Source organism: Pantherophis guttatus, chromosome 3 (genome assembly GCF_059756535.1).
Source record: "Pantherophis guttatus breed Tessera chromosome 3, ASM5975653v1, whole genome shotgun sequence".
Classification (NCBI taxonomy): domain Eukaryota; kingdom Metazoa; phylum Chordata; class Lepidosauria; order Squamata; family Colubridae; genus Pantherophis; species Pantherophis guttatus.
In genome coordinates this window covers 106170506-106194941 of record NC_142065.1, presented here as the reverse complement: position 1 = coordinate 106194941, position 24436 = coordinate 106170506, and the positions used below count along the sequence as shown (strand labels likewise).

At 41.1% G+C, this 24436-nt stretch overlaps 1 protein-coding gene across 1 annotated transcript in view; it reads left to right on the top strand.

Moving 5' to 3' along the window:
• PAPPA2 (pappalysin 2) overlaps positions 1 to 24436 on the top strand; it is a 167764-nt gene that overhangs the window by 18773 nt on the left and 124555 nt on the right. The window contains exon 3 of the mRNA XM_034409739.3: positions 16969 to 17114. Within this exon, the coding sequence (XP_034265630.2) occupies positions 16969 to 17114 (146 nt within the window). The remainder of the gene's footprint in view (positions 1 to 16968; positions 17115 to 24436) is intronic.

The following is a 24436-nucleotide window of genomic DNA, read 5'->3' as shown; positions in this document are numbered from 1 at the left end:
TATTTCATCCTAACCATATTCCTGTAAAGTAGGTCACTTCCTCTTTTATATGCTTGTTTCTTCTATCTATAGAAAGGATGCAAGAGAGTGATTTGCCCAAGATCCAGCTATCTCATGGCAAAGTTGGAATCTGAAGTTTGTGACTCCAAAATACCAGTTTTGCTGTTCAAAACAATTTTTAACTGGAAACAAATGAAGAAAAGGAAACAAAGATTGTATGATCAGACCCCATCTGGTTAAAAGTCCTGGATGGGAGGGCTGGTGGTGTTAACGGAAAGAGAAGCAGAAGGAGAGCAATTTAATTTTACCTTTAATTTGATTCAAAAACTCAGGAAGATAGGCATACAGTTTAAACATTAGAATGACATCTATTTGATTCAATAATAGTAAAAGAAATGATAGTGATAGCATTCTAGGGACCAAATGCTGTTTCGAATAGTCCCATCTTAACCAATTTCTGGAATATTGTAACAGATGAGGCAAGCCTTGATCCTAAGAGAAAGTGACTGCAGAAGGTGAAGTCTGAGGCTACCATACCTTCTCTTAGATAGGGCAATTCTAGCCGGCTGGGCTGGCAGATACTTAGGCATGATGGTATACAGAGCTTTCTAGGTCAAACCAGTAATTTGCATTGCACTTCTTGACAGCCAGTGCAGGGCCCTTAGCACATGTATAATGTGAGCCTGATGAATAACATTTGCCAATGAGTTTCAAACACCCTTTGATTTCTGTTTTCTGCATAAGTTGTCCAAGTATGCATAGTTTCTGTCTTGTCTATGAGCTTCTACTTTTAGCAAGTTTCTGACTATGAGTTAAATGTCTGAAGAGGCAAGATTATTTGCTCTGTCTGGAAGGAAGCCTGGCACTCTTCTGAAAGTCTTCTACAAGAAGAACCTTGTTCTGTCTATAGTACCTTAGCTCCAAAAAAGCCTGCTCCTTCCTATATTCAATTATTCAGAGGCATATTCTGTTAAATTGAATATTTCTGAGTAAAGAGGAAATATGGATTTATTTGTTTATTTTGCTTCCCTGGAAATGCCTTTGTTGTTTCATTGGAAAAGGAATCTGTCCTTGTACTTCAAAATAATGCAGCAATATTCTTGGATGCAGAAGAAAATTGCAATTGTGATCCAATTCATCTATATCTATGAAACATTACAAGCTAGATATGAGGTCCAATGTGGATATTTCTTTTTTTTTTATTGAAAAAGTTTTCAAATACAATTTTTTTCCCCACATTTTTCTCCCCCCCTCCTCCCTAACCCCCCCTCACCACCCATGCCCCCCATGACTTCCTCACAACAAAAGCCTAATTCATAACAGATTATATAATATTTTACCATCCCCTTACTCCCTCCTCTAAATACTGACCCTTATTTACTAATAATATTATTAATATTATTACTTCCCCCTTTTACCATACATTTCAAAATATCATTTTACTATAGCATTGCATAATAACTTCTAATTTAACATAATAATATTATTATAACTCCCAATTTAACAGTAATCTGCCCTATTTCTTCCAATGTGGATATTTCCTTTAGTATAGTAGTACTTTCTTCTAACATAGGACCAAATGTTCTACCCCTCTAGATGAGTTCAGCATTCTTCAGTTAGCTAAAGTCGCAAAGATAGCAAAGGATACTTACATATTGACAAAACTCTTTTGCCTAGACGTATTTAATCAGTAGTCATGAAATAAGGTGGTAGGAAGCAGCTGAGCTTGAGGGGATGATTCAGACAGATGGGGACAGTTTAGATCAGCTAGATAACTTTGTAGAATTCATAAACACAAATTCTTTCAGTGTAAATACACAGATGATCATTTGAATAATCAGTTGCAGATAAGCTGTTTCTCCATGGAATTTCATATCCTTACATCTCCACCAGAAGCCTGCAAGCAGTTATTTTGAGTTTTTTGAGCTTGAAAAAATTCATGTTGCATAAATTTTGTTCTGAGCTGGAGACAAAACACAAGCACTTTGAACAGTAATTGTCTGTTCTTAGTGCCATAATTGACATCTTGTCTTGTAACTTGTAATTGTTAATTTTTGTTGTTGTTGCATTTACTCCTAGGACCAAAATACATAGTTGCTGTTTGCTGGGCTACCTCTCCTTGGAGGGCTACAGATATACTAAAAAAAAGATGTTTGTTGAAGTGGGGGCAGTATTTTTTTTCAATGTTATTACAAAAAATAACATTGGGTGAGGATTGTAGATATTATGAACTACCACCTAAGGCCTTGGTTTGAAAAATGAGAAAGCCTGGCTTGCTCTAGGTTCTCAGTTTTTCTTATGGTGGTAACACTTGAGAAAAATTAATTTTTATTCCATACAGAATATGTGAGATGTTCCAAGTTTTGTCCCATTTGGACACGCAAACTCAGACTATTCCAGTGAATCTATTGAATTGGGAGGCTTTCTCCTAAACTTGAAACAACACCCATTTTTTCATTTTGTGCATACCCTCTGTGTACTCTTTATCTGAAAGTAGGATGACTTCAACCAAAAGATGTCTCATGTCCAGCTTTCTTAATCTAAACTTTTAAACTTTGCAGGGCATCTGAAGATTACTTGGCTTTCTGGTGATGTCATTCTATTTAGCTATGGTGAAAGCTGACTCTCTGCCAGTTATCCATTCAGGATCTCACTCAGACAAGTTTGTAAGGTTATAATGTAAATAGCGAGGACTCTAATGCTGGAAATTCTTGCTGTGTTTTTCAGGGCCTGCCACTTAAAAGGAATTTTACTACCCTTTTCGATTTGTGTGCGCTTTTAAACTGTCTGCTGGCGAATCTGCACGCCAGACTCATGCGGCTCCTGAGCCATTAAGCTCTAGTCGGTCAATATTTTGCTTTTTCAAAAATCTATTAAGTTCCATTTGCAAGGGATTACTGCTTATGTGATTGATTCTGTCTAGCAGCTAACATTAAAAAAACAAAACAAAAAAAATCAAAACAAACCTCAAGGAGACAGAGTAATAGAGCAGAAAGAGCTAGATTTATCCCTGAGGAAAACAGTATCCTGTTATATGTTGCAAATTGAGAATTTTTTCTTATGCACAATTTATATCATCCATGTGAAATCAGGGCAGGTTGTGGATGTTGTTCTCATTGTATTTTAAAATAAAAATATGTACAATTTAGAAGGGTTACATGAGGCAAATAATGAATATAAGTCACTGCACTTTCTGATTATGTAGATAGTTGAATGAGGGGTCTTTGGTGCTCTCTGAGTTTGGTTGTTTCCTATAGTTGAATTTATGTCTCCTTAATCTAAGCATGGCTCTTTCTGGGCCTTATTAGCCCACCAGAAGTATATCTTAATCAACTGCTGGTTCTATATACCAAGATGTGAAAAAAAGGATGGCTTTCAGGCATTTGAAAAGCAACAATTCAGTGCTCAGAATATCTCTATCAGTAAGTTAATTGGTCTCTGTGCACTATAAATTGTTGCTTGATAGTTTTTTTGAGAGAGGAAAGGTATCTTTAGAATCTCAACTAGCTTTGGGACTTAACACTTCCATAATGCACTTCCCACCCCTATGTGGGTACCAAATGGTTATGGTTGTGGTGTGAACCAACACTGAGATAGAGAGTTTGTCAGATTGTCGTTTTAAGGGAGCAACCAGAGGGAGGATGATTGTCATTCTCCCCTACATGTAGGCTTTCTGAAATCATTGGAAAATCTGCCTTTTGAAAGTTATCCAAAGGATGGAGATCTTTGATAAATTATGGTTGTGGTCATAGATCCTCTTCTTAATTTATTCAAAGGCAAATATGAAAAAAGAATGTATTTATCTATATATACTTATGAATGAATGAATAAATAAATAAATAAATAACATCCTATGAAGGGATGTTAAAAATAGTGAGCTACCTTACTAGTTCACCTGTTCCCAGGCCTGCTGGCATAACTAGATCTTGAGGGACCTCCAGAAGTGACAACGATAAAGCCAACTTCACTTCAGGGTGAAGTCATACATTTATTTATTTAGTGGCAGGAGATTTTCTGCTCCTTCCCCAAATTCTGTTCTTGTGTTGTCTAGGTTTTTTTTTTTTGCCATCAGCATACCCATAAATGAGTTAGTGAAAAGGGCCTTTCCCAGGACTGACCCTGGGCATATTCACTTAACACAGGGTCCCTGGGCTTTCTGAGCCTCCAGGAGAAAAACAGAGTGTTGTACTGGTTAAAGAATTGGACCCCCGTGCTTGGTTTGGGAGGGAAAGCAAACATTGATATACATCACTTTTTTTCTGCTTCCCAAATTTCACTGCCCTTGTTTGCATTCTTTCCTCTTTTATACTTGTTTGTATGCCCTGATTTACAGGCTGTTGGCTTATTTCTGATGACACTTTCCTGATCTCTGTACTGCCAACAGCCAGATGGTTCTTATGCACCAAGCCAGTCTCTGACTCATGCCCATGATGATGCCATGTACTGGCTTGAATGTTCCTATATTTGAAGAGCACACAAGAACAACAATAAGAGGATGGGCTGGAAGCTGTTATCTGTTTAATTTTATTGGCAGGTGGATAGAAATTAGGTAATAGTTAATAATAAAGTTAGTTCAAAATCCAAGATTTGATTAATATTTAGTTCATCTGTTGCTTGTAAAGTGATCAGAAGATTGGCATGCAGAAGGGCAAATAAGGTACTGAGGCAGCAATGATCAAAGAACAGAAAAGTTTGTATATTATAATGTGAATGGAAATGTAGAGAAAATAAACTTCTTTCACAGCTAGCTTGCTCATAGAAACATGATATGAATTATTTCAGATGTGACAGACCCAAAGTAAGTCATATCTGTATTGTTCATCCACTCATCCCAGTTCTTTACATTCTGCATCTAAATTTTCCTTTCAAGGCTCTGTTATCCAACTTAGAGAAGAAAAATAACTATTTTCTTCCAGTGATATGGTTGTAAATGTTTGGGGACCATCCAATCTTATTTATGTTGTATTGCAGAGGAATTCTGCATTCTGGCTTTGTTCATGCCTAGTTGTATCTTACATTGCTCTTGTTAGTATTACCTCGATACCTTGACTTAGGAATTCTTACTATTCCAATACCAACAGCCAAAGCAATGACTTAAGAGAAAAATGTCTTTACTGCATGAGAGGAAAAAAACCTTAAGGTTTATTGTGATTATTTTTTAATTGATTAAATTAAAAGGAATTTCATCAGGGAGGAAGGAAGGAAGGATTTTCACAGTATTTCTCAATCTAGTACCTTTGTGATATATGGAATTCACCTCCTAGAATTCCCCAATGTGGCCCTTGCTAAGAATTCTGGGAGTTGAAGTCCACAAATCACAAAGGTGCCTCGGTTGAGAAATGACATTAATTGTTAATATCTAAAGATACTTATAAATTTTAGACTTTCTGCTTCAGGATACTTGATGCTCACTGGTTTTCGGAATTGAGGTCTTGCTTGTTTTCCAAATAATTTCATCTGATCACTTCTTGTAGCTCTGCCCCTTTGACATGGCCAGTGGCTTTGTTCCCTAATTATTATTAGTTTTGCTCCAATATGTGACCTTGAGCAACTGTTTTTGATGATGTTATCCATTCAGTTGTGTCTGACTCTTGGCAATTTTATGGGCTGGGTCTCTCCACATCTTTCGATCTTGCATTACTTCTAAAAAACCCTAACCCTAAAGCATAACTTGTTTTTTTCTATGCTCTGGCTGTTGTCAGCTTTGATGGTATCCAGCCATTGTGTTCTTTGGCAGCTTGGTTTCCTTTTAACTCTTCCAAGCATAATTGCTTTCTCAGTTAATTTCCTCACATGACATGACCAAAGTAAGTGAGATGCAACTATTATTACCTTCCCCTAATTGCACCAGCCATTCCTTTCTACAGGCAGCTAAAAGGAGAGCGCCAGAAGCATAAGCCTGCCATTACCCTCAGTCACCTGCCTCTGCCCCATCACTCACTTGCTGCAGTAACTTTTTGCAGCAAAGAAAGAAGCAGGGAGAAAAGTAAGCTGGTCATATGTCAGAAGGGTGATAAAGCCACTGCTCACTTGGCAGGGAAGGATACAGTTGAAGCAGCACAACATCTTGATTTCTGGAAGAAGATAAGAAGTTCCAGAGGGGAAATGTTTGGTATTGGGAAACTGCACCACTAAACTGTTACTTACAGCTTTCTAGAACTGGATCTAAGCCAATTAATTTGTAGGGTTAAATGTTTTGACTTTTGAAGATTCCTATAGGCTCTTAGGGCATGTAAAGGAGTGTTGAATAGTATATCTGAGGGACCATCTCTTGCCAGTCACATCTACCCGACCCATCAGAGCGGGGAGGCAGATCCCCGAGGGAAATACACTTGGTGGGACCCAGAAGAAGGGCCTTCTCTGTGGTGGCTCCTTCTGTCTAGAACATCAGTCCCCCAGAGATTAGAATGGCCCCCACTCTAATACTCTTCTGGAAGGCGCTGAAGACCTGGTTCTGCCAGCAGGCCTGGAGAACCCAGAGTGGGTTGATGGAGCCCATTGAATGGCTCATGTGATCTGCTGTCGCAGAGGTATGTGTGTGTGTGTGATTTTGCTATATTGTACAAACAAACAAACAAACAAATATTATGCAAGGGCCCTGTTATTTCATAACCCTCAGTAGGTTTTTGGACATGGCTGAGCTATACCATAGTGCCATAAAATATATCCTTGTTGGGAATAGATGCAGTGTGTTCCCTTTGATTAGTTGAGGTACAAATGAATCTGATCTAACTTTGGAGACTGCGGGGTTTGGTTGGATTCCAGGTGACTTTGAAGATTATTTTCTCAGATCTGGACACAACAGTTGAAGCAATGCAGTTGAGACATGGACTAATAATCTCTTCCATTATATTGTGGCTTTGAAGTTCCCCTTATTCTACAATAGATCATTTGAGTTCCACAATAAATGTAATTTTGGGCAATTGAGTATTAGAGCAGATGACTTGAGTGACTTGTGTGCTACTTTTAGAGTGGAACTCTAAACTCAAATGGAAGTGGAAGGATAAAAAGAAGCAACTGGCTTTCTTTTTAAATGCACTTGCAGACAATTACTCAATTGAGCTTTTTTTTTATTATTATTAAAAAGTTTTATAAGAAATACAAACAATTTTCTCCCCCCACCCTTCCCCTTCCCCACATAAATTATACATTTTCTTATACATAAGAAATCCTCCATATACATGTTTCCCTTAAAGAAAGCATTAAAATAAAACATTTTAATTATATTCGGAGTTGCTCTTCTCCTTCGTCCCTCATTCCACAACAAACCTTCTTCTCCTCCTCCTTTCTTTCCCATCCCTCCCTCCTCTTCCCTCCTACCTCTTCTCCCACCTCATCCTACTTCCTTTCCCTTTCCCCCACTTCTCTCTTCTTTTCCCCCTTCTCACCTTCACTCCTACTCCTGTCCCCTTCCCTTCCCTTCCCTTCCTCCTCTCCTTTCTTTCATTCCTCTCCCTCCCTCTCCTCTTCCTACCCCCTCCTCCTCTCTCCTTTCTAACTTCTTTGCTGTGAAATATTTTCCTCCTTTAGTATCTGAGCAACTCCTATATTCTAGAATACACTTTCTTCAGCTAAAACATTTCTCTATTCATCACTTTCCCCCCCCCTTATCCCCCCCTCCCCACCCCACCCCTGACTTCCCAGAGCAAAAACAGGGTATAGCATCTAACAAACATATGCTAAAATAAACTAACAAATTATAAAGTTCAAAGCTCCCACATGTTCTTTAACTCCCTTTGCTCCAATTCAACAACCTCCCTTTTATAAATTCTCAATACCAATTAAATTAAATTCATTCTTCCTACTTATATAAAAAAAAAGAAAAAAAAACCTTTTTCTTAATGCATAATCCGATACTTTAGCAGTCTTACAAACAATAAAAATCATGAATAAATTCCATTTCTATACCAGAAAAAAAATTTTCATCTTAAAATCTTGCACATTTTATCTCATATATCTTTTAAAATAATATAGTCTAATGTTAAGCATTTTAAAAATCTCTTAATACCTTTAAAACACTTATTTACCAAATATAAATTTCAGAATCTATAGGAGGATATCTTTCAATTTTTCAATTAACGGTCTTAATACCTCTAACTTTTTTTAAAAAAACAACCCTTAACTATCCAAAACTAATTATCAGTTTACAATAAAATTCTGAGTTTAACATTAATCCTCTTCGCTTCAAAGGGTTAGACATCCTAAAAGCTTATACAATTTATCTCATATATCTTGTAGAATAATATAACCTTATGTTAAACATTTAAAAAATCTTTTAATACCATTAAAACACATATTTGCCCGTTGCCAATTTCAAAATCCACAGGAGAATATCTTTCTTAATCTTCTGTTCTTCACTTCTTTTTGTATTTTTTCCAATCCTTTTTTTTTATAAATTCTTTCAACAATCCCCCCAGTTTTATTTTGAAAACTTTTAAAATAGTGATTTGAGGTTGATGTTTCTGAAATACTCGCTCTCTTCTTGAAGTCAGATTTTCTAACTTAAAATCCTCATCTCGTCTCTTCTGGTTTGTATAATCATTCAATCCATTTCTTTGTCCATATAGCCAAAATTTGTTACCATAAAGATTGTCAGCTTGCAATAAAGAAACCATTTGTTGCTTTTCTGTCATTGAAATGGAAACGTCCACCAAAACCTTTGTTTCAGCTGTACCAGCCAATCTCTTAATCCTGTCCATTTCCTGATCTTCCAAAAACAAATTCTTCTGAATAATTTCCTGCTTATAATTTCCCAAGCTATTTTTTGAAAAAGCCCTTTCGATTGTATTCAGCAGGGCTGAGGTAAAAAAGTCTAGAAGTTCTTGAAAAGCCTGGACAGTCACGGCTTGGGAATTTGCTGATTCACCAGCCCTGTTGTCAGCCATATTTCAGCTACTTTGTATTTATCCAGCTATCAGGACAACAATTCAACTTTTTTCCACACAGTATAAAGACCAGATTTTAGTTAAAATCAGAACCAAATTCTTTTCCTCAATACGAAATTCTTTTCCTGGCCGCTTCCATTTAAAACTTTCTCTTAGGGTGTAATCCAGTAGCTGTAAAGTGTTAACAAGCCTTAACGAGCGCTTCCCCTGGTAGTTTCTTCCTCCCGCCCTCAGGCGCCATTTTTTGCATATTAAAGCGGAGTTAAAGTGTTACTTGCAAATTTCCTTTTGTTTTCTCCTGATTTGCTCCGTCTGCGATCGAAGTAAAGATGTTAAAAATCCCCCCTGTTGATTTTCTGCAGATTCTGGTCGCAGCTTCTAGCTCCGCTTCAGCGGAGTCGTTTCTGGTCCAGAGTGGCTTGACAGGCTTCAATAGGGAGCCCACACCCTTTGCGCCCCAGGATTTCTCCTAGCGCACTTGGGGGGGGCTCTACCCCCGCCTGTCGACTCTTCTCTCTCCCCTTTGCCTGGGGAGAGGGTTCCAAGCCTCCAGACAGCAATTTTTCGGCTGTTCTAGGGCTTTTACAGAACCAGAGAACGGGCGCTCAAAAAAGAGCATCTTCAAAGCTGCGGAGCCAGGCAGGAAGCCTATTACTCAATTGAGCTTTTTGAGGTTATCTTGCAGGTGATTCATTTTTTAATCAATGACGGCCAGTGTGCAGTAATCTATATTCTTTTAGAGCACTCAAGGGAGTCGGAGGTTGGAGGATTCTGTTTTATGATGATTCTGATCCTCATTCTCTGGGCAATCCTAAAAGGAAATATTGGATGAACATGCCCCCCCCCCAAGTATTATAGGAGGGAAAGAGGTCCTGCAGTTCCTTCCTATCTTCCCTTTTACTTAACTTCTATAACATATGAAGTTACTAGAAGAATCATTGGGTTTGGATCTATGGCCATCAGTATATACAGATGTGTTGTTGGGGAGGGAAGGCAGTGATTCAGTGAGAGTTACACTATTGTGCCACAAACTTTGCCCCTTTTACATGTGTCATGTATCACAGGCTTGTATGTTATAAGATTCATCTTCTATTAAGATTTTAAGATTAAACACAGATTTTAGCCACCTCTTGCACGGTTTCAGAATACTCTTTCTCAGGAGTTTCCAAATTACTCTCCTTAGTCTCCACAGCATCACCACAAACAAAGTCTGACACAAGAATTCAGTTATACTTTGATGTATTGGAGAATTGACTCTTTCAATACAGTGGGAATCTCAAGTGTGCCTTAAATAATTTCAGGTTCTTGTCTCATTGAGGTTCCTCACTAACAGCAGATCAGTCAGGAAGAGCTGTTCCTATAAAACAGGGCTGTCAAACTCACGGATGCGTCACATGCTGGCAACGCCCACACCAGGTTTAGCGAAAGGGAAAAAAAGTTGTGATATGTCTCGTGATGCCTCTGTGACGACACGAGTTTGACACCCCTGCTATAACAGATAAGTATAACTGCTTGTGCCTTGTGCTTTCTTTTCCCTTATCAATATCCTCTGGCTGCCTGTGTGGCTCATCATAGCTTCAGAAATTTCTAAAAAATTACTGTGTCTTATGTATGACATAGGGTTAGTGTATTATAACAAAAATACAGCTGGGTGGCTTTTGGGTGAGTTGTATTTACTTTAATGCACTACTAAATTTGGGGAGTTTAATACTGTATAGTATTAAGATAGATTGATGCCCAATTTGAGCAGACAGCAATCAGTGTTTTCAAGAGCTTTAATTATGGCATGAATATAAACATTTAAAAAGAGAAGGGCAAATATACAACCTTGCTTCACTCTTTTTTTTAAAAAAAAAATGGTATTGGCATGAAAAAATGGCTCAGGCACAACCTAACCTGTATTTGGGCATTTCTATGTAGCTGCATAATCAGTAGATTTCCTATAAATAAAATCTTACGAGTTCAGTGGTTGTTTTAGTTAATTGTTTGTCATTTGTTGAAATATAGGCCACACATTTTCTGTTCATACAAACATATTCTTGTTTCCCTCACCCTGTACATGTGAGGGAAAATCTGTAGTAGCAGTTACTGGATTTGTTACATAGTGTTCCCTACTACTGGGAAAATAAATCTATATGTAGGAAAGATAGAATGAGTTTCTTCTGCCAAGCCTCACATAGCTGTCAAACACAAATGAGAACTACATGAATTTCAGAAAGGCTTTTTAAATATTGGGGCAAAAACATAATCTTAAAAAAATGAAAGAGTACATTTCCTGGCTAACTAATAGTGAGTCAGTGGAATCTCTTTGAAATGCTTTCTTCTGGTCTTATTACCTTTTCTTACCTAAACTGAATTCTCCTCTCCTGTTTCTTTCCCACCATCTTTCACATCCTCTTACTTTAGATGAATCTCCAAAGAGTAAGAAGGATGTAGGCCAAGTAAAACCTGGAACACCTGCTGCTTCTTCATTTAAGGACAAGGGTTGGGAGACTGTGGAGTTTGAAGGGGCAATTCATTTCAAGGAATACTCATTTGCAGATGGAAGTAGGGACCCCTGACTTTGAATTTGGCATATGGAATTTGGAGTCTGTCAAGAATATGTAATTAATATTGCTTCTATTTTAAAATTACATCCAGATGCAAAAGAGGATGGGGATGGATTTTTGGCAGTTGTGACATCACCTACAGGCCATTCAAAGTTACAATTGAAAGGTTTATCTCAGAATATACTTTATTGAGCGTGGATTTTTCAAGCAAATTTCTAGCAACTTTTTTGCATGTGTGTATAAATGCATGCATTTGTGTAATTTTTGTAGATACATTTAACATCATCAAATAACAGCATCTTGTTGTTCTTGGAAATGACTAGATAGGTGGATAAAAAGACCAATTCCAGTCTATACATCAGCTGACTGTGCAACCAACTATGATAATAAATTGATATGGCACCTGAGTCCCAATGACTAAAATAGCTATACTGTACTAAAAATTCTTTTATTTCCTCTTAATTAAAAATAATTTAGTTAGCATCATTTTTTCAAGGAGCCAGTTAATTAAACAATTTTTTGAGCCCTAGTGAATCCCTTGACAAAATCACCTCACATAGGTGAGAAATTGCCAGAAAAGAGCATAATCCCGATTGGGAGTTTCTTATTCTGTAAAGCCTGTTTTGAACAGTCCTATTTATTTTGCCACTGGTTATTTTATTAATTTTATTCAGAATATGTAGGAGTTAACAACTACTGAGTAGGAATAAGACAGAGAGACATTTCTTTTGTTTTGCTTGTCTTCCATTCATCCGTGAAGAATGGGTAATCTTTCTATAGCAATAAAAATGCTTTGAGCTCCCTCTTATTATATACTGTTTTAGACATGGGAAAGATTTTTGGATTAGAAGGCAAGATCAGTATGTCTTGTCATTCTCCATTTTATAATTATTTCATCGAAAATAAGTTAATAAGTGACCAAAGAATTGAGCTGAAATTCTTGCCAGATCCCATTTCATAAGCTTTCATCACCAGGATTGCTAAATTCACTCTGATGAGAGATCACACCCAGTTCCACAATTTAATTCAGAGCCAAACCAGATGTTACATTAACTTTGTGATAAGCAAGTATGCCTATTTTAAAAAAAATAATTCCCAAAGAAACGATAGCAGTGGTGTTCATCAAGTCTGCCACATATTGAGACTGACAAAATGATAGATTTACAGAGATTGGGCCCTTTTGATTTTTGAAATTAATGCTTTGTATTCTGTATTGATCTGTGCATTGGGTATATTTTATTTAATTTTATCTGACAAGATTTCTATTTCTGATAGATAAAAATGTTAGCCTGTGAACTTGAAGGACTTAGAACTTAGCAAATGTTTGTTGAGAGTCTAAAAAACCAAGACTTGTCATTGTGCATAGAATGACCGAATGTTTGCCATTCGGAGAGTGAGTTCCATAATGGATGAAATGAAATTATTATACATTGATTTAGTTTTCAGCAATGGTTATGGGTTCATTATGATCTTTCTACATAGCCCTTGTACTATATTCTTTTGACCTATGAGATCTTGAGGTCAAAACTGTAAATGGACAAGCCAAAAGTATTTTGACCCTGCATTTGCTCCATTCACATATATCCCCTTGATAATTTCTCCATAGTTTCTATCAGATAACAAAGATTTTGCTTCCTGAAAATGTTTAGGTATATGACGGTAGAGGTTCATTCTCTGAGCTTGTAGGTTGGTTTCCAAATATTTGTTACCTAGCTAGGTAACATTTTCAGCTAAGTTTAGGAAATGTCAGTGTCAGTGTTCCTCTGTTTATAAGGACTTCGTGTGGTCAATAGGTCCACATGAAGCCCTTAAGGGTGTATTTTATGGATTTTTCGCTGATAACCAATAACATAGTTACATATGTGAATTATGTAATTATTTAATTACATTAAAATGAAATGGTCACTTTGAAAGAATTTGGCTCTAGAGCCAGAAAACGTGGCATGTGAACTACTTATTGACTCAATATATTTTGGCTTCCACTTCACATAAAACTTGGACTGATGAAAAATTTTGTGAAAATAATGGACAAGGCAGGTGAAGGTTTTTCTTATTTGAGACAGATGTTTCCAAGATTAACTGATTCCAAGATTAAGGAAGGCATAAGATCAGATACTGTCCATTGTTAAAGACAAATGGTTTAAAGATTTGTTGGTTAGGTCAGAGAAAACCACCTGCAAAGCATTCAAGGATGTCGTTGAGAATATTCTTGGCAACAACAAAGTACCAAACTACATTTAGCTGGCTGATAAACCTCTTACAGCATACAACACCACTGAAGAATTATTTTTTGCATTTACACTTGGACTTCTTTTCCAAAAATCTAGATGCAGTCAGTGATGAACATGGTGAAAGGTTTCACCAGGATACTGCCACAATCTAAAAACAGTATCAGGACAAGTGGAATTCATCAGTGCTGGCTGATTATTGTTGGAGACTGCAGCAAGATACAGTGGATATTGAATACAAATAACAATCAACATTTTGGGCCCTGTTGAACTCATGCAGCATGCCAGAAACATTATGCAATTAAATATTTTATAGTCATTAAAAGTTAATTTTATATTTTCAAGATTCCTACATGATACAGCCATTCTGGAATTATATTTGTGTTCTATTTGAAGGAGTCTATCATAATCACCAAAAAATTTTCAGGAAGCAAAACTTTTTTTAAAAAAATTGTGGCCCAGTAATATGGGCAAAGAAGAGGAAAGAGGGGATGGGATGTATCGTAGGCATTAAAATCCCTCTAATTGGAGCCCTGTTCACATATTTATTTATTTATTTATTTATTTATTTATTTATTTATTAGATTTCTATACCGCCCTACTCCCGAAGGACTCAGGGCGGTGCACAGCCAAACAATAAAAACACATACAATACAAAATTTAAAAAATAGAATAAAATCAAATTAAATAATTTTGGCCCCGACAAATTTAAAACCCCAAACTTTTAAAACCAATTTAAAATTGAATATATAAATACTAAAAAATATTTAAAATTTTAAAAATCTTTTATAAAAGAGGGGGAAAATTAGGCCAGGCCGGCCTGGTGAAATAGTAAGGTCTTTAAGGCGCGGCGGAAGGTGCGCAGATCCGGGATCCTCCGTATCTCTGGGGGGAGCTCGTTCCAGCTCATAAAAGGTTTGTGCAGAAATCTCTAGTTGAAAGCAGCAGGAAGCAGCTTTTCTGTTCCCTATATTGGGCTGAGTAGTTGGTGAGAAGCTAGTTGTTCATGATACAACTTTTGTCTGCAGTGTACATGTGAAAGTTTGCTTGTATCCTGGCACCCTGTGAGATTTCATACCTTAAGCTCTGCACGTAGACAAAGACTATCTACTGCAGACTCAAGAGCCTTAGAGAGAAAAAGGCTCTTCACTCCCATGTTGAAATCTATATGTGAAGGTACTGCCTTAATAAAGTTAGTGTGTTTGTCTGTGTGCATGTACACACAACAGGTTCTGTGTATGTTCACACAGCAGGTTCTGACCAGTTCTGGAGAACTGGTAGCGGAAACTTCGAGTAGTTCAGAGAACCGGTAGTAAAAATTCTAACTGGCCCCACCCCCATCTATTCTCTGCCTCACAAGTCCCAGCTGATTGGAAGGAAATGGGGATTTTGCAGTAACCTTTCCCTGGATTGGAGAGGGAATGGAGATTTTACAGTATTCTTTCCCTGCCATGTCCACCAAGCCACGCCCACCAAGCCACACCACGCCCACCAAGCCACACCCACAGAACTAGTAGTAAAAAAAATTGAAACCCACCACTGCCACAAACATACATGTACACACATATATTTGAGTTAGTGTTTGACTTCTGGCAATGCCGGGACTAGTCCCTAGAGTTTTCTTGGTAAAGTTTTTTTAGAAGTGGTTTGCCCATGCTTGCTTCCTAGAGCTGAGAGAGGGGGACAGGCTTCCAAGGTCACTGAGCTGGCTTTGTGCCTAAAGTGGGACTAGACCTTACAGTCTCCTCCCAGTTTCTAGTCTGGTGCCTTAATTGCTACATCAATCTGGCTCAAACACTGCTAGTAGGAAGATTGAAAGCAGCCCTGGTAACCTGCTGTAGTTAATAAAAAGCAAGTTACGATTCCCCTCCTCTATTGTCAAGAGTATTATTGCTGTTGCTTATCAGAAGTGTTTGCATTATTTTTATTTGCTCAATTGTATTTCAGTTCATTCTGCTCTCATTCTCCTTTTTCCCCTTTTGCTGTTTCTGGTAGATTGCAAACCTGTGGTTGCACAGAAGCTGAAACCTGATACTAGAATGGGAGATGAGCAGTGAGGCTTCTGTTTCTTTTTAACAATGATAGAAATTTTAACTTCTCAAGTTGAAAAGAAGAGATGTAAAACAGAGGAAAAGCTTTCATTGAAAAGCTGTGGATTATTATTATTATTATTTAACTATTTATTGGGAGTAAGAGAATATCAAAACAAACCCCAAAAACTTTTGGAAATGAATCTTCTGCCATTGATGGCTTAACTTGATCTTGTGGATGCATTGACGAGATACAAAAGAAAAAGAGCTGGAAAATGGGGGAAATATGCTGTGAAAATCTGGAAATAATTGATTAGGTTCCATGTTAGAGAGTCCCCACTTCTCCCTTTATATAACAGAAGCAATGGTAAACTTGTATGTTTTAACCTTATTTGGTAAAATTATACTGAATAAACAAGATGGGTAGGCATATATATGTAAAGACCAGAACTTTAAGGAAATTATTGATTGATGCACATGTCATAGGCCTTGATTGTCTAAAATGAAGTGAAAAGGTTACTGATTGCATATCTGTGTTGTATTTATTGGTTGTGCCTGGAATATGCTACTTTTCATCATCTAGTTGTTCAATTTTTATTTTTATTTTGCTATTATAGAGTAATAATTTAAAAAGTCTTAGAGTGATTTGTAATGAAATGAAAGAAACAGAGAGAAAAGTTTGTTGTGGATCTTTCAGGCAATGGATAGAAAAGATGGAGCTCAATCCAAATAGGGTCTACCAGAGACATGAAAAAGGTCCTACTTGGAAACTCAAAATCAGAAGGGAAGAGATTGTGGCCAGGCTTTGGCACAAATAGCTGGAGCCTTGATGTAACAAAATTAATATTATCCTACTTCTGTTGTAACATTTTGATTTGTTGCTCTAATGCTATATTGTGCATGATATTTTATTTCAAGCCACTGCTGAATCAAGGGATTGTTTGGATGCCCCTGGGTCTGCATTAAGAAAAGATAATTCTCTGAACCATAGAACCACATAGATCTAAAAAACACCCAAACTGTAATGTAAAGATGTATCAGTCCACTGTTGTTTATTCTGACTGGCCCCAGCTTTTCCCAAACTCACAAAGAGATTTTTCCAGCCTGTAACTTTTGCTTGAATTCCCTTTAAATGTTGGAGTTTAAATATGGATCAGCCTATATGCAGCACATGTGTCCCACTCATGAAGATGTTCAATTTAAATGGAACTAAATTTTATTGGGATTTATCTATTTAGTTATTAACTTTTACCTCTTTCCTCTACCAACTCTGCAGGGCCTATATGAGCATGAAGGAACTTAAGGAGGTCCTTCAGCTGAACAGCACACACTTTGTCAATATCTATTTTGCCAGCTCCGTGCAAGAAGAGCTAGCTGGTGCTGGCACCTGGCCCTGGGACAAGGATGCCCTCAGCCACCTGGGTAAGTATAGCTCTTGAGGCTTATCAGTTGACTTTGGTACATATTATACACTTGTTATAGATATAGAGCCAATTTCTTATAGTGGTTAAGGTGTTGGCCTACAAATTAGAAGACCTTGAGTTGTATTCCCGCTTTAGGTATGAAAGCCAGTTGGGTGACCTTGGGCCAGTCATATTCTCGGCCCAACTCACCTCACAGGTTAATTGTTGTAGGGAAAACAGGAGGTTCTTAAGGCTTATTGGTATGTTCACTATCTTGAGTTGGATAGAAATGAAAAATGGGATAAAAATATTTTTTTAAAAAAAATGATACAGCATTATCCTTCTTCATGGCATAAGCCCAGTTTAGGCTAGCACAGTGATGTGCAGTCATTTCAGGCTGAGGGTTATATTGGGAATGTGGATGGCAGAGTGGACAGGGTTAAGGCAAAAATTGTTTCGAATTTAATTTTAAATAAAAGTGAGAACATTCTACAAGTATTTAATAAATGTTTCCTTTGTTATTTTAAAGTGAAACTGCCATTTAAATGTTGGGAAGGTACAATCAATGGTTTATCATGTTCCACAGTTATAGATAATTATTCTTAAAAAGTCAGTTTTTCTTTTTCTCCTACAACTTTCTGTTGTTTGCTACTTCCATGTGTAGATAATATGGGAAGTCTTGATGGCAAAACTCAAGATCAGCCTCATACATATTAATAAAAATGGAGCAGAGTTAGTCAGGAGTTCCATAGGATCTTTGTACAACTATTTAAATGAGGTTTTCTTACCAGACCTTTAAAATAAATATAAGTATACATTCTACAGCTGTTATTTTTAAGCAAATCCCTTCTCCACAAGATACTAATAATGGTAGTAGATACAAAGTTAGGACATCCACTTTCCTTTTACCTCCTTAGCTCCTTTTGACAACAAACTACATCTCCATGACATGTTCATGTACATATGAAAAAGACATTCTCCAACGCGCAGCTTGGAGAATCCAAAGCTTCGGGTAGTTCGGTAGTTGGGTAGCCTACACTGAGTGTGTTCCTTTAAAACTTTCTCTTCAGACACACCCACTTGCTCAGCAGAGTCCCAGTTTAGTTCACTCAGTTGAGCCTGTGACACTGTCTGAATTTTTTTCTGTTAATCTACTAAACTTTGTTCCTGAAGCTTTGGATTCTTCAAGTTTTTCTACATTATTTTCATCAATTTTCTTCTAATCGCTTGATTTGCCGGGGGTGAGTCTGCCTGCTGCCTCAGGCAGGCTGTCATTGACAGTTTCCTTCCTTTGGGAGCCCGGCTAATTATCTGACTCTCCGCTCCATTTAATAGCCGCAGGCATGTGGGTAGGTTCCCCGGCCTGCCGGCAACACCACCCTCGCCGTTTTGGACTTAACTTTAAACCTTGCGGCATGAGATTGTCGCCCTGCTCTCAGCGGCGCTTTCTCATTGATTCTGGGACTGGACTTAGCGTTTGGATCACTTCTGAGTGATCGCACGCTCGACTAGCTCAGGGACATCACCGCAGCCTCCTCCTGCCATGCCTTCGATCGCCGGAGTGCCCCTTTGAAGTCGCAGCGGTTTCCTTCCTGTCCCGCTTGTTCTACGCAGTGCTGGGAGCGCTTTTGAGGCTTCTGCTGCTTTTTCCCGTATATTTGCAGTTTTTCGCATTCCTCTGGTGTTTAGGCGGTGGCGCTTGAAGACTCTGACAGTTGCGCGCCATTTTCGCCGCCTCAGCGCTGGGAGCTGCGCTTAGTGACAGCTCACGCTTAATTTGCCGGCTCTCCTGACAAGCACACATCCAAGACCCCCCCTGCCTGGCTGTTCGCCTCTAACTTCAAGGGAGATGCGGAGGACGGGTCTTCCTGGCAAGCCCATTAGCATTTGTCTGCAGCCTCGCCTGGCGCCATTCCCTTTCGTCCTAGGGGCAAGTGGATTCAACGGCTGCCATTTTCTGCCCAGCAACTGTTTTCGCGCCTGCGCAATTGACTGCTAGAAGCCGAACTTCATTTCTGCTGGCAATTTCAGGCCTCAATAGCTTGCCTCCATGGAGCAATCTGTTGGATTTCCAGTGCCCCCCCCCTCTTCTTCTTCTGGACTTACCTGCTGTTTTTTTGTTCTGTCCTCCCACTACTGTCTGATCCTCAGTTGATACCTGTTTTTATATATATATATATATATATATATATATATATATATATATATATATATATATGTATATATGTATATATGTATATATGTATATATGTATATATGTATATATGTATATATGTATATATGTATATATGTATATATGTATATATGTATATATATATATATACATACATACATACATACATATATATATATATATACATACACATACACATACATACATATACATACATACTTAATTAAATTAATATTCATATTTGCTTATAAAAATTAATTAATAAATAAATAAAAAAAGAAAAATAATACAGACATTCTTTTCGGTGATACCAACTCCTGCTCGAATATGGCGGAACGTGATCTCTCATCCGAACTGGAGGACATCCATAGTTCCCCTGAACGTCACCTGGAGCAGAACAGGCAGCGTAAAAAGTCCCGCAAATGTTCTTCGCATCCATCATCTTCATCTGGCGCTCCAAATTCCAAAAAGGCCAAATCTTCGTCCGCTGCAGACAAGGACGCTTCCAGGAGGCACAAGGCTCTGGAACGACAATTTGAGAGAGCACGCAACCAGTCCAATCAGGCTTCGTCCTCACACTTACCAGTCCCACTATCGCCTGTGGCTGAAGCTAGTGTTCAGCCCATCCATCAGGCTGATCAACTGCCACTACAGCCTTTGTATCGACAGCCTGACATGGAATGTTTCCCTGAGGCAATTCCGACCCACTGCATGGGACCGGTGGACCTCTCGTGCAACACCTCCCATCCTCGGCGGTCTCAGCCAGAGGCGACTTTTACTCCCACGGCTGCGGGATTGCGTGCCACGGAGCCGGCCCCACCGCCCTTTCCTTATGACATTCAACAGATCATATCTGAGACTGTTACCCGCACTCTGGCAGCAAGCTCTCAACATTCAGCGCCATATGCTGCTTGGCCTCAACCACGATATCCTCCTCCGCCGCCTCTGGCCCGGGCCTCGCAGCCGGTCCCTATCCAGTATCCCGCCATGACACACGTGTCCAATTCTCATCCAGACTATGGACACGGCGGGGAGTCGTCTTAGGAGGAGGAAGAGGCTGACCTATTGGATATGGACTTATCCGATGATGCTGATATGCCACCTGAAAAGCCGGCTTTTTCTGGGCTCTTCAGGCCCTCGTTATTTAAATCCCTTCTACACAAGGCCAAATTGACCACGAAAATGGCAGATCCGACCCCACAGGTTGATCAGCCTGGTCCTTCTCAACAACATGAGGCCTTGTTCACGGCGCCCAAGCCGGAAGTTCCGTGCCCACAGCTTTTCTCTGAGGTGGTCAAACGCTCCTGGTCCACACCCTCCTCCTTACCTGCCCCATCAGGTCTAGACAAAAAACTTTACTGTTCGGCACCTAGTCTCCAGGAACTTCTTCAGTTGCCAACTGTAGACGCCCCAGTAGCCAATCTGACTGCTTCCTCGGTAATCTCCAACGACGTCGCCGACGGGTTGCGCTCGGAAGATCGGAAAGCTGAGTTTACCTTTCGTCGTACACACAATGCGGCCGCCTGGGCAGTTAGGGCCGCCACCTCGGCTTCCTTCTTCAGCCGTGCATCCCTAATCTGGCTCCGCCAACTTCAGGAGCGCCTCCCTCCTGAAGATTCACGCCTCCGCCAAGAGGTCAACAAACTGGTGGCGGCTATGAATATACGGCGGACGCTTCGCTTAATGCCGCGAAGTTTGCTTCGCGCGCCCTGGTGTCATCCGTTATATCTCGCCGTTTATTGTGGCTTAAAAATTGGAGAGCTGATGCAAAGTCTAGATGGCGCCTCGCCTCAACTCCATACAAAGGTTCCCGTCTCTTTGGAGACGCTTTGGACCCCATCCTTGTGGAGGACAAGGATAAGCGGAAGGTCATGCCATCCTCTTACAAAAGAACAGATTGAAAACCTTCGTTTTACTCCACCAGGCAGCCCTTTCGGACCGACACCAGACCTTCAGGGTCCTTCTCTTCCAGGTCCTACTCTCAAGGGTTCAACCGCTCTTTCGATAGACCTTCCTTCAGAGACCATGGACGCAAGGCTCCGGCACCCAAACGGCCCTTCCGAGGTATGGGCTCCCGTGCCTTTAGAAGAGGAAAATGACTACACCCACCTTCCCATTGGCGGCCGTCTGACTCATTTTCTTTCCCAGTGGGAGATTTCGACAACGGACGCCTGGATGCTCCAGACGATCCGTCTAGGTCTTACCCTGGAGTTCCATTCCCGTCCCCCCTCTCACTTTGTCCAATGCCCTCTTTCATCCAATTTAGCCAAGCGTCAATTAATGGAGGCAGAGATCCATCACCTGCTCCAAATTCAGGCCATAGAACCGGTCCCCCCCCAACATCGCGGGACCGGCTTCTACTTCATATTTTTCCTGGTTCCCAAAGCGTCGGGGGGTCACAGGGGCATATTAGACCTCAAGAGGCTGAACGAATTTATCATCTACCATCAGTTCAAAATGGAGTCCCTCCGCTCGATTCTGGCTTCCATTCGACCATCGGACTGGATGACGTCTATCGATTTGAAAGAAGCGTACCTCCACGTGCCCATACGACGGTCCCATCGTCGTTACCTCCGCTTTGCCTACAACAACAGGCATTTCCAATACAAGGCAATGCCCTTCGCCCTCTCCTCTGCCCCCAGAAACTTTACAAAGCTCCTGGCAGCGGTGGCAGCCCACCTACGTCAACATCCGGTACGGCTCCACTGCTACTTGGACAATATCCTGGTGCTCTCCCCTTCCCCGGCCCGGACCTCTCGAGACCTAGGGGTGGTGTGTCGCTGCCTTCGTCATCATGGCTTCTCCCTCAACATTCCAAAGAGCCAATTGCAGCCCACTACTCGAATTCTTCACCTAGGGACAGTAATAGATTCAGTGAAGGGCCAGGTGTTCCTGTCAACGGATCGGAGCTCCAGTCTCCAGTCATTAACATCCCAGGTCCTTTCCTCTCAGAGGGTGACATTGCTGCTCCTGTCCCGCCTGCTTGGCAAAATGATATCCTGTCTGTCGGTTGTCCCTTGGGCGAGGTTCCACTCCCGCCAGCTGCAATGGTTCCTCCTCCCCTTTCAGAGGACCAGACGAAGCAACTCTTCCGCACGAGTATCCCTCCCGCCGGACGTCTCAATGTCCCTCCTCTGGTGGTCTTCCCAGAGCCTATAGCAGGGCTGCTACTTTCAGAATCTACAGTGTCTGGTAGTGACAACGGACGCCAGCCTGACGGGATGGGGAGGTCATCTTCTCTCTCACGTTGCCCAGGGTACGTGGTCAGCAGAGGATTGCCGCAAAGGGATCAACTGGCTGGAGCTCCGCGCGATTCGCCTCTCCCTCCAACGATTCCAGCAGATCATGTCGGGGCATCATGTCCTGATATGCACAGACAATGTAACAGCAAAGGTGCATGTAAACCGCCAAGGGGGGACCCGCTCGGGACCGCTTATGGAAGAAACGACTCTGCTTCTGATCTGGGCGGAGGTGCATGTCCTGTCCCTAGCAGCGGAGCACATTGCCGGGACCACAAACATCACAGCGGACTGGCTCAGCAGGCAACACCTGGACCACGCCGAGTGGTGCCTTCACCCAGATCTGTTCGCCGAGATTGTTCGCAGATTCGGCATGCCTCTGGTCGATCTTTTTGCCAGCCGCGACAACACACACCTTCCCAGGTTCTTCGCCCGGTACCAGTGTCCTCAGGCGGAAGGAGTCGACGCGCTCGCCTCTCCCTGGCCCAGAGGTCTCCTCTATGCCTTTCCCCCTCTGCCACTCCTTCCTCGTCTGATCCGCAGGATAATAGCAGACAGGGCCGACGTCATTCTGGTCGCACCCCACTGGCTTCGGAGGTCCTGGTTTGCGGATTTGATGGACCTATTGTTGGCAAGGCCATGGCGGATTCCAGGGGACAGGGTCGTCTTCAGCCAGGGGGTCATTCTGCACCCAGATCCCCAATGGTTGCAGTTGACCGCCTGGCGCTTGAGAGGATCTTGCTGAGGAGAGTCAACGTGCCCAGCAACACGATTCCCACTATTCAGGCGTCCAGGTGGCCGTCTACGTGCCGCATTTATAATACAACTTGGACTTCCTTTTGTTCCTGGTGTGCCAAATCCCACCTGGACCCAACGTCTGCATCCGTTCCTGAAGTGTTGGGATTCCTACAGGAAGGACTGGACAAGCACCTCGCACCTAACACTCTTCGTAGCCAGGTTGCTGCACTAAGTACTGTCCTTTCTGCTTCCGCAACCCTTCCTCTCTCGCAGGACCCTACGATTCGCGCTTTTCTTTGAGGGGCAGCCAACCTGCGTCCACCTGTTATACATCGCTACCCGACCTGGGATTTGACTCTGGTCCTTCAGGCCCTCATGCATCCTCCATTTGAGCCTCTCGCTTCCATCAGCCTCCGATTTCTGACACTCAAGGTGGCGTTTCTGGTTGCAGTTACTTCGGCTCGCCGTATATCTGAACTCGCAGCCTTGTCTGTGAGAAGCGACCTCTGTGTCTTTCACACAAATCGTGTGGTACTGAGACTAGACCCCTCATTTCTGCATAAAGTAAATTCCTCATTCCATCGAGCCCAGGAATTGATCCTCCTGGACTTCTGCCCGGAACCTCGACATCCTCGGGAAGCAAACTGGCACCTCTTAGATGTCCGCCGGGCCCTGCACAGATATATTAAGCGAACGGAGCATTTCCGAAAATCTGAATCGCTCTTCATTTCCTTTCTGCCCGCCTCCATGGGCCGGAAGGTTTCTTCCACAACAATTGGGAGATGGATCAAATCCTGCATCTCCAGGGCTTATTCGGCTCGGAACAGACCGGTTCCGCAGAGAATCCTTCCTCACTCCACCAGGAGCGCCGCCACCATGGCCGCCTGGGCCACTAATGCCTCCGTCTCCGACATCTGCAGAGCGGCTACCTGGTCATCCTTAAATCCCTTCATCAGGCACTACAAGGTGGACTCCTTTGCCTCGACGGAGGCATCCTTTGGCCGCTGGGTACTCCAAGCTGTATGCAACTCTTCAGACGACATGCAGCAGCCAGTTTCCCCCCCTGTCTGAACTTGCTTGGGTACATCCCGAAGCTTTGGATTCTCCAAGCTGCGCGTTGGAGAACGGATGTTGCTTACCTGAACGTCCCTTCTCGACGCGCAGCTGGAGAATCCAACCCACCCAGCTTGG